This window comes from Crinia signifera, chromosome 5 (genome assembly GCF_055691185.1).
Source record: "Crinia signifera chromosome 5, ASM5569118v1, whole genome shotgun sequence".
NCBI lineage: Eukaryota > Metazoa > Chordata > Amphibia > Anura > Myobatrachidae > Crinia > Crinia signifera.
This window is the reverse complement of record NC_139221.1, coordinates 270,452,441-270,465,276: the sequence shown is the minus strand read 5'-3', so window position 1 is coordinate 270,465,276 and position 12,836 is coordinate 270,452,441. Positions and strand designations below refer to the sequence as shown.

Below are 12,836 nucleotides of genomic sequence, written 5' to 3'. Positions count from 1 at the left end.
AAGCTTGCAAAATATATTTTCAGTGGCCACATCCAGGAGTATGCGGTCATTAACAATATTTACAAATCTTCCTGCATATGCAAAAGATCAGTAGAAATGACAAAGACCAGCGGGAATGTGCATTGACATTGTTATAAAGCATACACCCTGGACGATTTACATAATTTGACTTTCAAAACCAGTCGGAATCATCAACATACAGTAGTTAAAAAATATCATCTAACACAGAAAAGCAAATGCAAATTATTTCATGTGTTCATTTTAATATACAAAAATTTGGTTCTAGAGAGGATACACATATATAAAAAAAAAAAAAAACAGATGCACATATCATAAAAGCAAGGTTTTCCCTGTACTTTGTAATGAGATTTAACTTTCCTTTGAGATTGTAAATGGAGAAAGAATCTCACAGACTGATTTACGAAACACAAAAAAGTTTATTGAACATATAAACACCCCCAAAAATCCAGTAATATATACACAAGAAACAATCCCCAATAAACGAAAGCACAGACCACAACTAAAATGATTTTGGAAGTGATCTTGTTCACATTTCATACTCTGTGTATTCTCTATTAACAATACAGGAGAAAATAAGTAAGTAAACATGAGATTTGTACTTTTAGAAGATGATCATAAAAACAAGATGGTGAAAGATGTATAAAAATCAAGCAATTAAATTGGTCTAAGCTTAAGATACAGGAATTAGATAAAACCGATGGACAATGAAGAGGGATTACGGCCTTCTGATGATTTTATTACTTTACATATTCCTTGAACTAACCTTCGCCAAATACATAACTTGATCTTTCTGGATTTCTTATGTTTTTTCAATAAAGTGTTTTTTGAATCAACTATCTTTTAATACAACAGCTCATCTTCTTGCGGTGATACAAATAAGGTTATAGCAGCCCTGTATTGTACAACAGCAGCCAACATAAATAGCTTTATCTAAATGATGTGCAAAACACAAGAAGCAGGAAAGGCAAACCAATAACTTTCAGAAGTCACATGATGCACATACAAAAACTCAAGTGAAAGGTGGAAAATCATTTGTAAATGTGTTTTGGTACAAATTAGTAATGACCTCCATGGCAGTAAATACAAATATAGTGAGTCATTAGCCTTTTCACAAGTATTGCTCTGAGAATGTTGCCTTAGGGTGGGAAAACATTAGGCAGGGATCAGTACTACAAATCGTGCACAACGCCTAATGTGTATGCATTGGGTGAAATTTAATAGGATGAGAGATTCAGAAAGTGAGAGATTTGGTAAGAAATCACCACTTTTTTTTTTTTTTAAAGCGGCAATCATTCACACTGCAAAATCAAACTGGTGTAAATGATTGCGCTTTAAAAAAAACTGGCCATTTCTTACCAAATTGCTCACTTTCTGAATCTCTTATCCTATTAAATTTCCCCCATGGTCTCAGGTTATAAGTCATCTTTTGGTTGGCCGTTCTGCAAAGCCGGTTGGAAGGTAGAACATGCAGTGTGTCTTGTGTACTGTAATGCCAGATGTTGTTCATTCCACCAGCTAGTTTGTCCACCAATCTCCAGTGGTCCGGCCTATGACAATTCGGCAAGATCGGCAGTCACTCTAATGTGTTCCAGATAGCTGTATGTGATTTTTACATCCAGCTATCTATATTCTTATAGACCGTAGACCTGAATGGGATCACCAAATTATTGATGTAACAATTTCAAAAAATGTGTAACTTTGTTAAGGTGATAAATTGTTATAGAACAAAAGGAAACTTTGATATGAAAGACAATTGCACCACACCACTCACTAGTTACAATGTGGGGCAGAAATTCACCTTGGAAAATGATTACACTTCACAAAATTGTGGATTCCAGGAAAAATAGAATAAAAAAAGAAAATTGCATTTCCACACCATGTAAGGAGATTTGGAAAGGCTGCACCACTAGCAACCAGAGTTTTGGATCCATGCTATGGTTCTTTACCCATCTCTATTCAAATAAATATTAAATGCAGTAGTAGAAACATCTGCAGAAAATGTGACCTGATGGTTAAACAGTAAAAATATTATATTATAGAACGAAACAGAATGGTCATACAAAAGTGCATTTCTAGCTTATTGGAAACTGCAAGTGCCAGCATGCCCTGAAGTGTCTGCTTGGGCTTGTGGCTCCCTAACTGCTGAAGAGTCACAGGTAATCTTCCTCAGGATTACATGCTGCCCATGGCACTTGGGGGTGATTATATTGTGGTTTTGTTGGGAGTGCATAGTTGAAAATGTAAAAAAAAACACCTTTTGTTAAACATCAGTTTCAGGTCAAAAAGTAATCACACAACTTTCACACAACTTTATTAGTAAGAAAGGGTCACAGGAGGTAAAATGAGTTCAAGTTTTCTGCTTGCTCTAACACCTATACGCTACATTGTGAATGTCTATAGCAGGCATTCCCAACCACGGTCCTCAAGGCACACCAACAGTGCAGGTTTTAGTGATATCCAGGCTTCAGCACAGATGGTTTAATCAGAATCCCTCAGATACTAATTAAGTCACCTGTGCTCAAGCCTGGATATCTACAAAACCTGCACTGTTGGTGTGTCTTGAGGACCATGGTTGGGAATGCCTGGTCTATATAGCATAAATATAGGAGACCGCTTTCCTGGATCTAATTGAGCAGACAAGAGCTGAGAATGGCTGTCTACGTTCCACGCCATCTACTGCGATGAACTTCTACTACCCTGCTCTAAATGCTGTGGGTCCAGTTAAGTTTGTACGTACACAAAGCTAGTGCAAAATAATCTTAAAATCTAATGACCTTGGAAAACTGCTGCCCACTCCCCAGATAAACGTGATGACATATATTTATTATCTTCACATTTAGAGTGCTTACTTTAGACTAGAAAACACAGTACTATAGACCGACTGTATAGATATAGGGCACTCTAATCTAAGCCTGAGAAATGGAGGATGTACATCCAATGTTCAGGAGCAGCTTCCTATAAGGCAGGATAGGGCAGCCTATACACAATATACACGTAGGAGGGTAAGGAGACAGCTGTGAGGAGACTACTAGCACTCTCTGACCCGGCGCTCACAGACTTCAACATTACACTGCACTGGCAACACCTGTCCTGGCTGGTGTCATGTGCCAGCTTCTCCACAGCTCAGGGTTACTGCTTGCCATGGTTTCCACTCCCATGATGCCTGCTACCAGGCTGGTCTAAGGGCACTGTCCACTGCCTCATCTGCAATATGTACTAAGGTTACACACAGAATCCAAAGCTCCCTACAGAAGCTCGGAAAAAATTACCTGAGAATAGTGAAGGATATTCAAATGAATTGAAAAATAAAAGTTGTGCCTTTCAGTTACTCATTGGTGCAAACTCTGCTCTCTTCATCTGTAGAAATAAAGCATATTGCAATTGTGCCGGGAGCTGACTCTCTTTAAGACCGGCTTTTATACATACCTCCATCTTCTGTTTAATATGATATTGTTAAGGCTTCCAACATACATGTTGGCACTCACAGCTACACAGACTGTGAATGGCATAGTACAGAGCAGCGAGGTAAGCGCACCGTCCAGTGCTGATGCCACAGCAGTGAGGTGTTTATAGCATTCTAGTCAGCGGAACGCTTATGGGGTGTGCAGGTGTCACCGCGCATGCCTGCTACAATAACCACAGCATAGTAGGGAGGAGTAGTAATGCTTGTGGTCAGCAAATCCTCCCTGGGTAAGACATGAATGGAAAATCAGTAACAAAGCTGTGCAGAAAGCTGACACTAGAAAAGCAGCGATGACGCTGTATAGCGCCACATCAGAAAACGACAGCCAGTGAAGGCCGCTGTGTAAAGTTCCAACACGACTTGGATGGAGATCTAAAGAGTAAATGATCTAGAAGTTTAAGAACACTTTTTATTACTACTCTTTGTTTCTTATATGCTGCTTTTATGCACACACTGTATACACTTCCAATAAGCACATTGCATGGGGAATAATACTCTAGCCAATTATTACCTATTCATGGCAACAGCAAAAGGATTTTTCACTTATCAGCAATAAAATTCCTGTAAACATTGTATGGGATATAGTAGTAAATATTGCTCTGAAAATCACAGTTAAACAAGACCAGGTCTTGTGGCTCACAGCCATTGCTGATAATCCTTTGTAAAGTGACAAATGTCAAACACAAAGATGCATATGGCTGTAAGTCTGTAGCAACTTGTAGTTTTGGTCACTAATACTCCTCAGGCTACAGCATCAACACACACACTACAACTGATAGTAAATACTATTGCAAAATATTAACCATCCGCACTGGGGGGAGTTTTTGAGTCTAACGCATTACATAGTATCTAACGCATTACATAGTACAGGTTACTCAATGAAAACAAGAGCCTAAATGGTTGTGATCAGTTGTTCCCTGTGCCCTTCAGTTTTCATAAACTACCCCCATTGTTTTACTTAACAGAACGTTCACTAAAGCAAACAGTCAATAAAAGGAACAATGCAAAACGATGTAAAAAAAAAAAAAAAAAAAAAGAAGCGCTCTGTGATTATGACGGTTAGTCATACTTGAAGTTCTCTGCTAAGAACAAAAAATGGCCAGAAATATTACTTTCTAACAATCATTTACTAGAAAAAGTATAAACCTACCCTCAAGGATCATGGACTTCATGGTAGGCAAAAAGCGGCCCCGTCCAGCAGCTGTACACCTGCACATCGCAGCATGCCCTGCCATAGTTTTGCTAACTGGCCATGCTAAAACGGTTTCAGGGGCATGCTGGGATTCAACCGCAGCTAAAGGCAGCTTATTACCCAGCCCTAAATGTCACAAGTAAGTTTTCTGCAACATAACAAAACAACATAGTAAAGATTTTGAGTCCAGTCCAAATGCAGCTACATGGTCAGATTGACTTAAGCTCTGAGGAATGTCATCTGCAGCGATGCTGTCTCATTTCACAGTGTTTTCTGGTGCCCGTTTGGGGATGGTGAATCGCTGGGCTCATTGGACAGCTGAAGCTTATCTAACCCTGCAAACACAGATGTACAAAGTGTTAGCATATAAATAGATGCAACCTCTGTCTATATCACACTGCAAAAACATAGATAACAAATGGAAACCGCACTTTACTCTGTCTTCTTTGGGACATACACATACATCCACTAACTGCTGCCTACTGATGTATTTCAGATAGCCAGAAAAATTGTATGACGTTCCCAATTAACAAGACAAAATGTATATATAGGTGGCAATAGTAAAAGGTGGCCATACACTACTGCCTTGTATCGCAGCAGTTTATGGCCCTACGATCCTCCCTGAACCAACCGGGACCTTCACGGGCAGCAGGATTGCATGCGATACAGTACATGCAGTCCTTTCACATGTATCGCATGCAAGCTCGTTTCCCGCCACCAGGAGGGAGTTCAAGATGGAGGTCCGACCTCCGATGCGCACATCGGACAAGATGGGATGTCAAACACATCCGATTTGGTCCTATTTCTTGGCTCAATCCATCGGAATTGGATGAAATCAGCCTTAAGACTGCTAGGAAGATTGATTACAATTAAAAAGGAAAAGTAAAGCTACAGCCCATAGCAACCAATTAGGAATCCAACTAGTATGTTCTAGCCAGTACCAGACAAATGATGGCTAGAATCTGATTACTCTATGGGCAACATCTTTACTTCATACAAATGACATACAGGAGAATATCTGAATCTGCTATTGTGTGGAGACACTATACCTCATAATAATGACAAGGTAAGCCATAATTAAAATCTGAATGCTAAGATTAAAAGGTTATCCCATGTGGTGCACACAACAAGGGTGCAACTGCAGTGGGTACATGGACAACTTGATACAATGCACAAATGACACCAAACATCAATTTTTATTAACTCTTTGAGTGCCAACATCTCTGTGAGAGATGTTCACAATATCTGCTAAAAATACCAGCGTCGCTCACATTTGTTATATAAATTCAAATAAAAAACGTGTTAAAAAATAAATGGTACATGTGAGTTATCCGGACGCCCGATTTCAAAATCGGGTCGGATCGGGCACATCGCATCGCATCGCATGCGACCATCGGATGCGATGCGATGCGATGACCCGATTTTTCCATAGGAATCAATGTTAAAATGGACTGAGTCCATTTTAACATGGAATTCAATGGGAAAAAGGGGTCCTTTTCATACCCCTACTATCCAAGTGGGCATGGAGTTGGATATAAACCTGTGGCGAGCGTAGCGAGCCACCGAGCCCGAAGCGTGGCGAGCGTAGCGAGCCCCGCGAGGGGACACGGAATACCGTCCCCTCGCGGGGCTCGCTTCGCTCGCCACGCTTCGGGCTCGGTGGCTCGCTACGCTCGCCACAGGTTTATATCCAACTCCATGCCCACTTGGATAGTAGGGGTATGAAAAGGACCCCTTTTTCCATAGGAATCATTTTAACATTGATTCCTATGGAAAAATCGGGTCATCGCATCCGATGGTCGCATGCGATGCGATGCGATGCGATATCGCATCGCATCTGATTGTATGCCTTAACTTAAGGCATACAATCAAAAAATCGGGCGTCCAGATAACTCACAAGTACCAAATAAATAAATAAATAAATAAGAGATTATATTCCTTATATAGGGTAAACATTACAGGCTATTATGATGATTAAAAATGTTTGCTTGGCTATTTACACCCCTTTTTTGACAAATTCACTTGGCACTCAAAGGGTTGAACATGATCTAGCATAGCATTAAACTCCCTTTCAGTTGTCCATATGGGACACAAAAATGCCATCTCCGTGGTACTAACCCCAGAGTAATAGCTGCAATGGAGTATCACAAAGAAATTGAATTACAGTATTTGCGCGTATAATCACTTTTGATTTTTAGATTGTAAATTAAATGTAAATAATGTAACAGATATTTATAGAGTGCATTTATTGCAGGATACAGATGAACAGTAATCAAGATATAAATGTTACCTATAGCTTTCAGCAGCTCCTCTCGCACAGTTGATGTGAATTTACGCACCAAACAGAGTGTTGTCACAATGGCAAATATCAAATTATATGTAACAACAATATAGAAGTTTCCCAGCCAGTTAAACCTTCCAAAATCACCTAACAGATCAAATCTTGTGATTCCTGGATGTGCAGAACAGAGAAGAAGAAGTCACTTTACACATAATATATGCAGCTAGAATGAGCACTGGTCACAGGCTTCAAATCCAAACACACAACAAGAGAGCATCCACAGAGCACTACATCCACTACATCACAAAACTTACCCAGAAAGAATAAAAATAAATCTCTCTCTCAATATATAAAGGGTTAGAACAAGGTCAAAATGGGAAACACGCACTGACACTGGGGGGGAGGGAGATTCAGGGAAATCTGAGGGAAAACTTACTTCGCAGAAAGGGTAGTGGACAAGTGGAATAGCCTACCAACAGAGGTGGTAGAGACTGACAGTAGAACAATTTAAGCATGCATGGGATAGACATAAGGTTATCCTTACACATAAATAAGGATAAAGTAGGGTTTAAGGGTAATAAAATGGTTAAAAAAGGGGCAGACTAGAAGGGCTGAATGGTTCTTATCTGCTGTTAAACTCTATAGTGTTTCTATAGTGCCATGGGAGACTTGGCAAATGAGAGCATGGAAGGTACTGAATATACCAAATTACTGACCGATCGATTTATTTCCTCCTACAAATAGTGCCTTGGAGTTTTCCATTTACTAATATCTTTAGTCGTGTACTAAGCACGGCTTTATAAATAAATAGGAAAGCATTCCATATAAAATCAATTGCAGGCTCAAATGTTACTTATTTCCATAATTCTATAATCATTTCCATAATCATGTTTCTGCCATTAACATTTTCAATGAGCTCCATTTAAGCTGGTTGCAAGTCGCGGGGCCTGTACTAATGTACAGACGTTATTGCACCACTGTCCTATAGTCAGGCTGCTCTGCATGCTTATTAGAAAAGTTTCTAAATGATTATTTTTTTGAAAATCAGCACCGCTCGAGTGTGTACCGAGCTGCACTCTTCTGCTGTGACTCTGCACACGTCATGCACTGCCGAGAATCAAGTGGCAGCATTATTTCCATATGAAAAAGAAAAAAAATGAGATCTGAATTGCTTGATTGTTTGTTTTTTCGTCAGTTTGCTTTTCCCACCGTGCTCTGTCCAGTTACCTCTTTGATTTGATTTACCAAAAAAAAAAAAACATTTATTTTATTTTTTTAATACTGTGAGACCATGAATCTGTTTAACGCATTTATTCCCTTTTATCTATTGAAAAGCGCTAGGCATAACATGTAATGCAATGCATGTTGATATTTTGCAAAGCACCACATGACTCACTGTACCCTAATGCAGTCTATTAATCCTGTTTGGACAGCTGTGTCTGTGCATTTGTTAGCTGTGTTCTAATTGTACCATCCCTCTTTTACCTTCTATCTTATTCTTTTATTTATCTCTATGGCAAACTATTCAGGAATGTCGTTTGTAAGGCAGAGAAAAAAGTGGGCTTCGCCATTAATTTGTTTTCTTTGTAACAACAATTGCGCCCAGCAAGCGCCCTTCCTCTCAATAACCAGTGTACATTACTACCAACTGTTACCAACAATCTTGTATTATAGAGCACACAAATTCAGCGACAGAAACATGGAAACAAGTGACAAAGGCTATTTGTTCGTTCCCACAGCATCTTTTCTTATATCTGTTTACACACACATAAATGCTTTTTTTCCCCGGTTAAAACAGAAGAGTTAATCCGATATGTTAAACAGGCTATAGTGAAAGGGGGAATGGATACAGAATACACAAAAAGTAACATTAAACTGGTTGAATACAAATGATAATAATGTGATACATCTACTGCAAATATGGAGAGAAATGTATATTACTATATACACTCCTGCTAAACCGCACACACACACACACACACACACACACACACTCTCTCTCTCTCTCTCTCTCTCTCTCCCCCCATGAGATTTTCATGACCTCCTCACTTCTCTATACAAGAGCAGATGTATCTCCCCAACAGCTATCTTTTGGGCTACAGTGTAGATGAATGTCTCACTACCTTTTACATGGACTAAAAGGGGCAAATGTGAAATTGCCTGTATGCCCTGCATCCACGGCCATCATAAAGATAAGGCAATTGGACCACTGCCGAGCGCCCTATAAATTCTAGCAGCCATTGAGCAGCGGGGTGATAGTCACAGAATCATATCAACATTGCCGCATTCTCTACCTGCCTCCCAGCCTACATCCAGACAGTGAATAGCTAAGAGCATTCTGATTGGTGGAGCTATCCACCAAATCAGAGTGCTGACAGCCATTTACTGCACAGGAGGGGGTTTACTATGATTTTTTTTACCAGTTTGCATTGCCCAGAACCTACAATTCTGTTAAAACGTCCCTGTCTGCAAGATATACACTTTGCATGACAATACAGCAATGTAATCATAATTATGAAGGCTGCATTCTCTTTTTGGTTTAAAAGAGACTTATGTAAGAGTTGATTGCTAATTTGAGGAAATGCTATACAATTCTTGGATCATGGAGAATAATAGACTTACCTAAGGTTCTTGACATAACTGGCAGAGCTGAGCTAAGCACCAGAATAGATACACAGTTTCCAATAATCTGTGGGCAATGAAAAAATACATTAGATTTGTTGTAATTTTACGGAGCTACTGGCATCTATTGACATGTTGTATAAGGTTGTCAACCTTGAGTAAGATCTACACCTACCAGGAACAACAAAGGACTCCCTTATGAAGGCTAATGCACTTTGCAACACTGTACATGCTATAGGTAGTATTATATACAGATATGTCCTCATACATTTAGCCTAAGCACACCATGCAATACGAGATGCCTGGCATGAGACTTTTTTTTGTTAAAAAAGGAGTCTGTGAGGCAATGTACACCAGGACACCGTGAGGATTAATTTGATACTTACAGTATATACACCTGTATATTGTGGGTGACTGAGTCTGTATACATAGTACATCGGAACTTAAGCTGTATAACAGCCGTGGCTGCTACATTGTATTGTTTCATAGGCAGACTCAGTCACACAGAATATATGTGCCATATCAAATTAATCAGCAGAGTCTCCTGCATCCCAGTTGCACTGCGCTGTGACTAAGATGCATTTTCAGCTAAAAAAGACTCCCGTCGCTATAAGGCGTGCCGAGAGGTGCTGTTTGGTGTGAATGCAGAAAAGATGTAGGAGGACATATCTGTATTTGCATGATGTTGAGAGAGGCTACATCAGGCATGTCCAACGTTGGCCCTCCAGATGTTGTGAAACTACACATCCCAGCATGCTTTGCCACAGTTTTGCTATTAGAAAATGCTAAAACTATTGCAAAGCATGCCGGGACATCTAGAGGGCATCTAGAGGGCCAACATTGGACATGCCTGGGCTACATGATCTAAGTTCAACAAGTTATAATGAACGAAAACTACTTTTGAAATATAGGACAGTGCCCCATATTCAGACTGGATCGCAAAGCAAATTTTTTCTCTAATAGACAAAACCATGCTGCACTGTAGGTGAGGCAAATGTAACATGTGAAGAGAATAGACAAAACCATGCTGCACTGTAGGTGGGGCAAATGTAACATGTGAATAGAGAGTTACAGTAGATTTGGGTGAGTTACAATGGGGCAGATGTATTAAGCCTTAACAAGAGATAAATGCAAGGGTGATAAGGAGAGATAAATGTCCAGCCAATCAGCTCCTTACTGACTTTTTTCAAACACAGGCTGTAACATGGCAGTTAGCAGGTGATTGGCTGGACGTTTATCTCTCCTTAACACCCTTGGATTTATCTCTTGTTAAAGAGATACATCTGCCCCATTGTTTTCAAGAAGGGTAAATACTGGCTGCTTTATTTTTTACAATAAAATTTAGATTTCAGTTTGAGCACAACCCACCCAAATCTAAAGGTCCCTAAACACTGGGCAATTATTCCCAGCACGTATGCTGAATGATGATGGGGAAAATCACTGGGCTGAAAAACTGTCAGTGCATACACACATCGCTTTTTTCACCCGTTTTAGCGGTTTTCCCAGGGGTGGACAGCATGCCATAGCAGGACACTATGGATAGCGGTCCACTCTATCGCTCAACTACTGATAATACCAGCAGATGAACAGCCAGGCTGTGCGGGAGTGTGCAGCAGCGCTCATCGCTGCTTCATATACACTGGGTGGCTTTGGATCTGAAAGCAGCTCAAAAGACAAAACTGAGCTGCTTTCAGCTCAGTCACCCAGTGTGTATGGGCCTTAACTCTCTCTGCACAGGTTACATTTTCCCCACCTGCAGTGCAGCATTTAGTCCATTAGAGAATAATAAATGTTCTTTGCGATCCAGTCTGAATTATGGCCAATGCTCAGCTCACAACATTTTGAAAAGGGTTGTTATACATGGGAAAAGATCTACTAAAAATATATTTTGTAATCTATTACTAATCTGTATTTAGAATTTGATGTATAAATTGCACCACGTTTACCCCCTACCATGAGAATCACAAGCAATAAAAGCAAAATATTGAATGAAATCAACTTTGAAACAGCCATAGTGGTAGCAGATTCCAGTCCTTACTACTGGGCTAGTATATGGTTGGTATTGCCAAATACACCCAGCGATAAGTGCCCAGCATGATGCCAGGTTTAAAACAAAAAGTTTTTACTTTGTGGGAAGATATGTATAATTTAAGGGGAAAAAAAGATTTGTTATAGTAGTAAATCACCTGCTATCCAGAATCCTTTGCACGTCATGTCATATTTTTTAAAGTGCATTGTTCACACATTCAGCTGGAAATCTGAGTGCTTGTTTTCAAAGAGAACCAACTAGTCCATGTTTAATGGGGACATGTACACTAATTTGTTACTGTAATAATTAATGCACTTGTTTTAATTACATTTTGCTCTTAGGTCCCAATAAATCTTAAATATTGTTTTTAAGGGAACTTTTATGTGTTTGGGTAATGATATATTAGAAGGTAACATCCTTACATTTTTCTAAATTATTGAATGAATGTGTATTAACTAAAGATTTAGCACCCATTAAATATATATTCTCATCATCACTATATATATATATATATATATATATAGCGCCACTAGGGTTACGCAGCACCTAGGAATACATACTGTAGATGTAGAAATGCACAAGGAGGGCCCTGCTCATTAGAGCTTATATTCTAAAGATATATCTATTATATCTATCTATTTATTAAGGAGAGAATCAAAATATATAAGTCACATTTCTTAAAATGATAATATTATAAATCATTAAAGAACCACGTTTTTATATTCAAGTGCATTGAGTTGTTGGGATTTTATCTCAGCCGGTAAGAGAACAACCGTTGAAGACATTTCCAGACAGAAGAGCAAAAAGCGTCATATGGGCAATTAAAAAAGAACAATGCTTGCTCCTTAGTTACTGCCCCCCTCAGCCAGCTTGTGGGAATATCCAACAAAAATAAATGTATACATTTGTGTCAAAGCGTTACTTAACAGTTTCATTCTTCTCAGCCTGGTGTCAGGTTGTGGTAAGTCAAATTAGCCTTAACTTGTAAGAAGTGACTGAATGGGCCCCCTTCAGTCTTATTTTAATTATTTAAATTTGAATAACTGTCTGTGTTCCTTGCAGTAGCCCAGGTTCTTCAGATTTCAAACAGGCTGAGTGAAGTACAGTTCGCACAAAGTTACTCATTAGCAATACGGTCCTCGGGGAAGAAAAAAAACTCCCATTCACTGTGTTTCTATGGCTGTTAACAAGCACAGTAATTACAGACTTTTTTTTTAACAAGTGAATG

At 39.3% G+C, this 12,836-nt stretch overlaps 1 protein-coding gene across 2 annotated transcripts in view; it reads right to left on the bottom strand.

Moving 5' to 3' along the window:
• Nucleotides 1-417: 417 nt before the first annotated feature.
• The window catches only part of LMBR1 (limb development membrane protein 1), a 150,487-nt gene continuing 138,068 nt past the window's right edge, over nt 418-12,836 (bottom strand). For both annotated transcript variants that reach the window (XM_083189008.1, XM_083189009.1), the window contains 3 exons: nt 9,580-9,646; nt 6,967-7,128; nt 418-5,011 (listed from right to left, as the gene is read on the bottom strand). In XM_083189008.1, the coding sequence (XP_083045134.1) occupies nt 4,938-5,011; nt 6,967-7,128; nt 9,580-9,646 (303 nt within the window). In that variant the 3' untranslated portion in view covers nt 418-4,937. The remainder of the gene's footprint in view (nt 5,012-6,966; nt 7,129-9,579; nt 9,647-12,836) is intronic.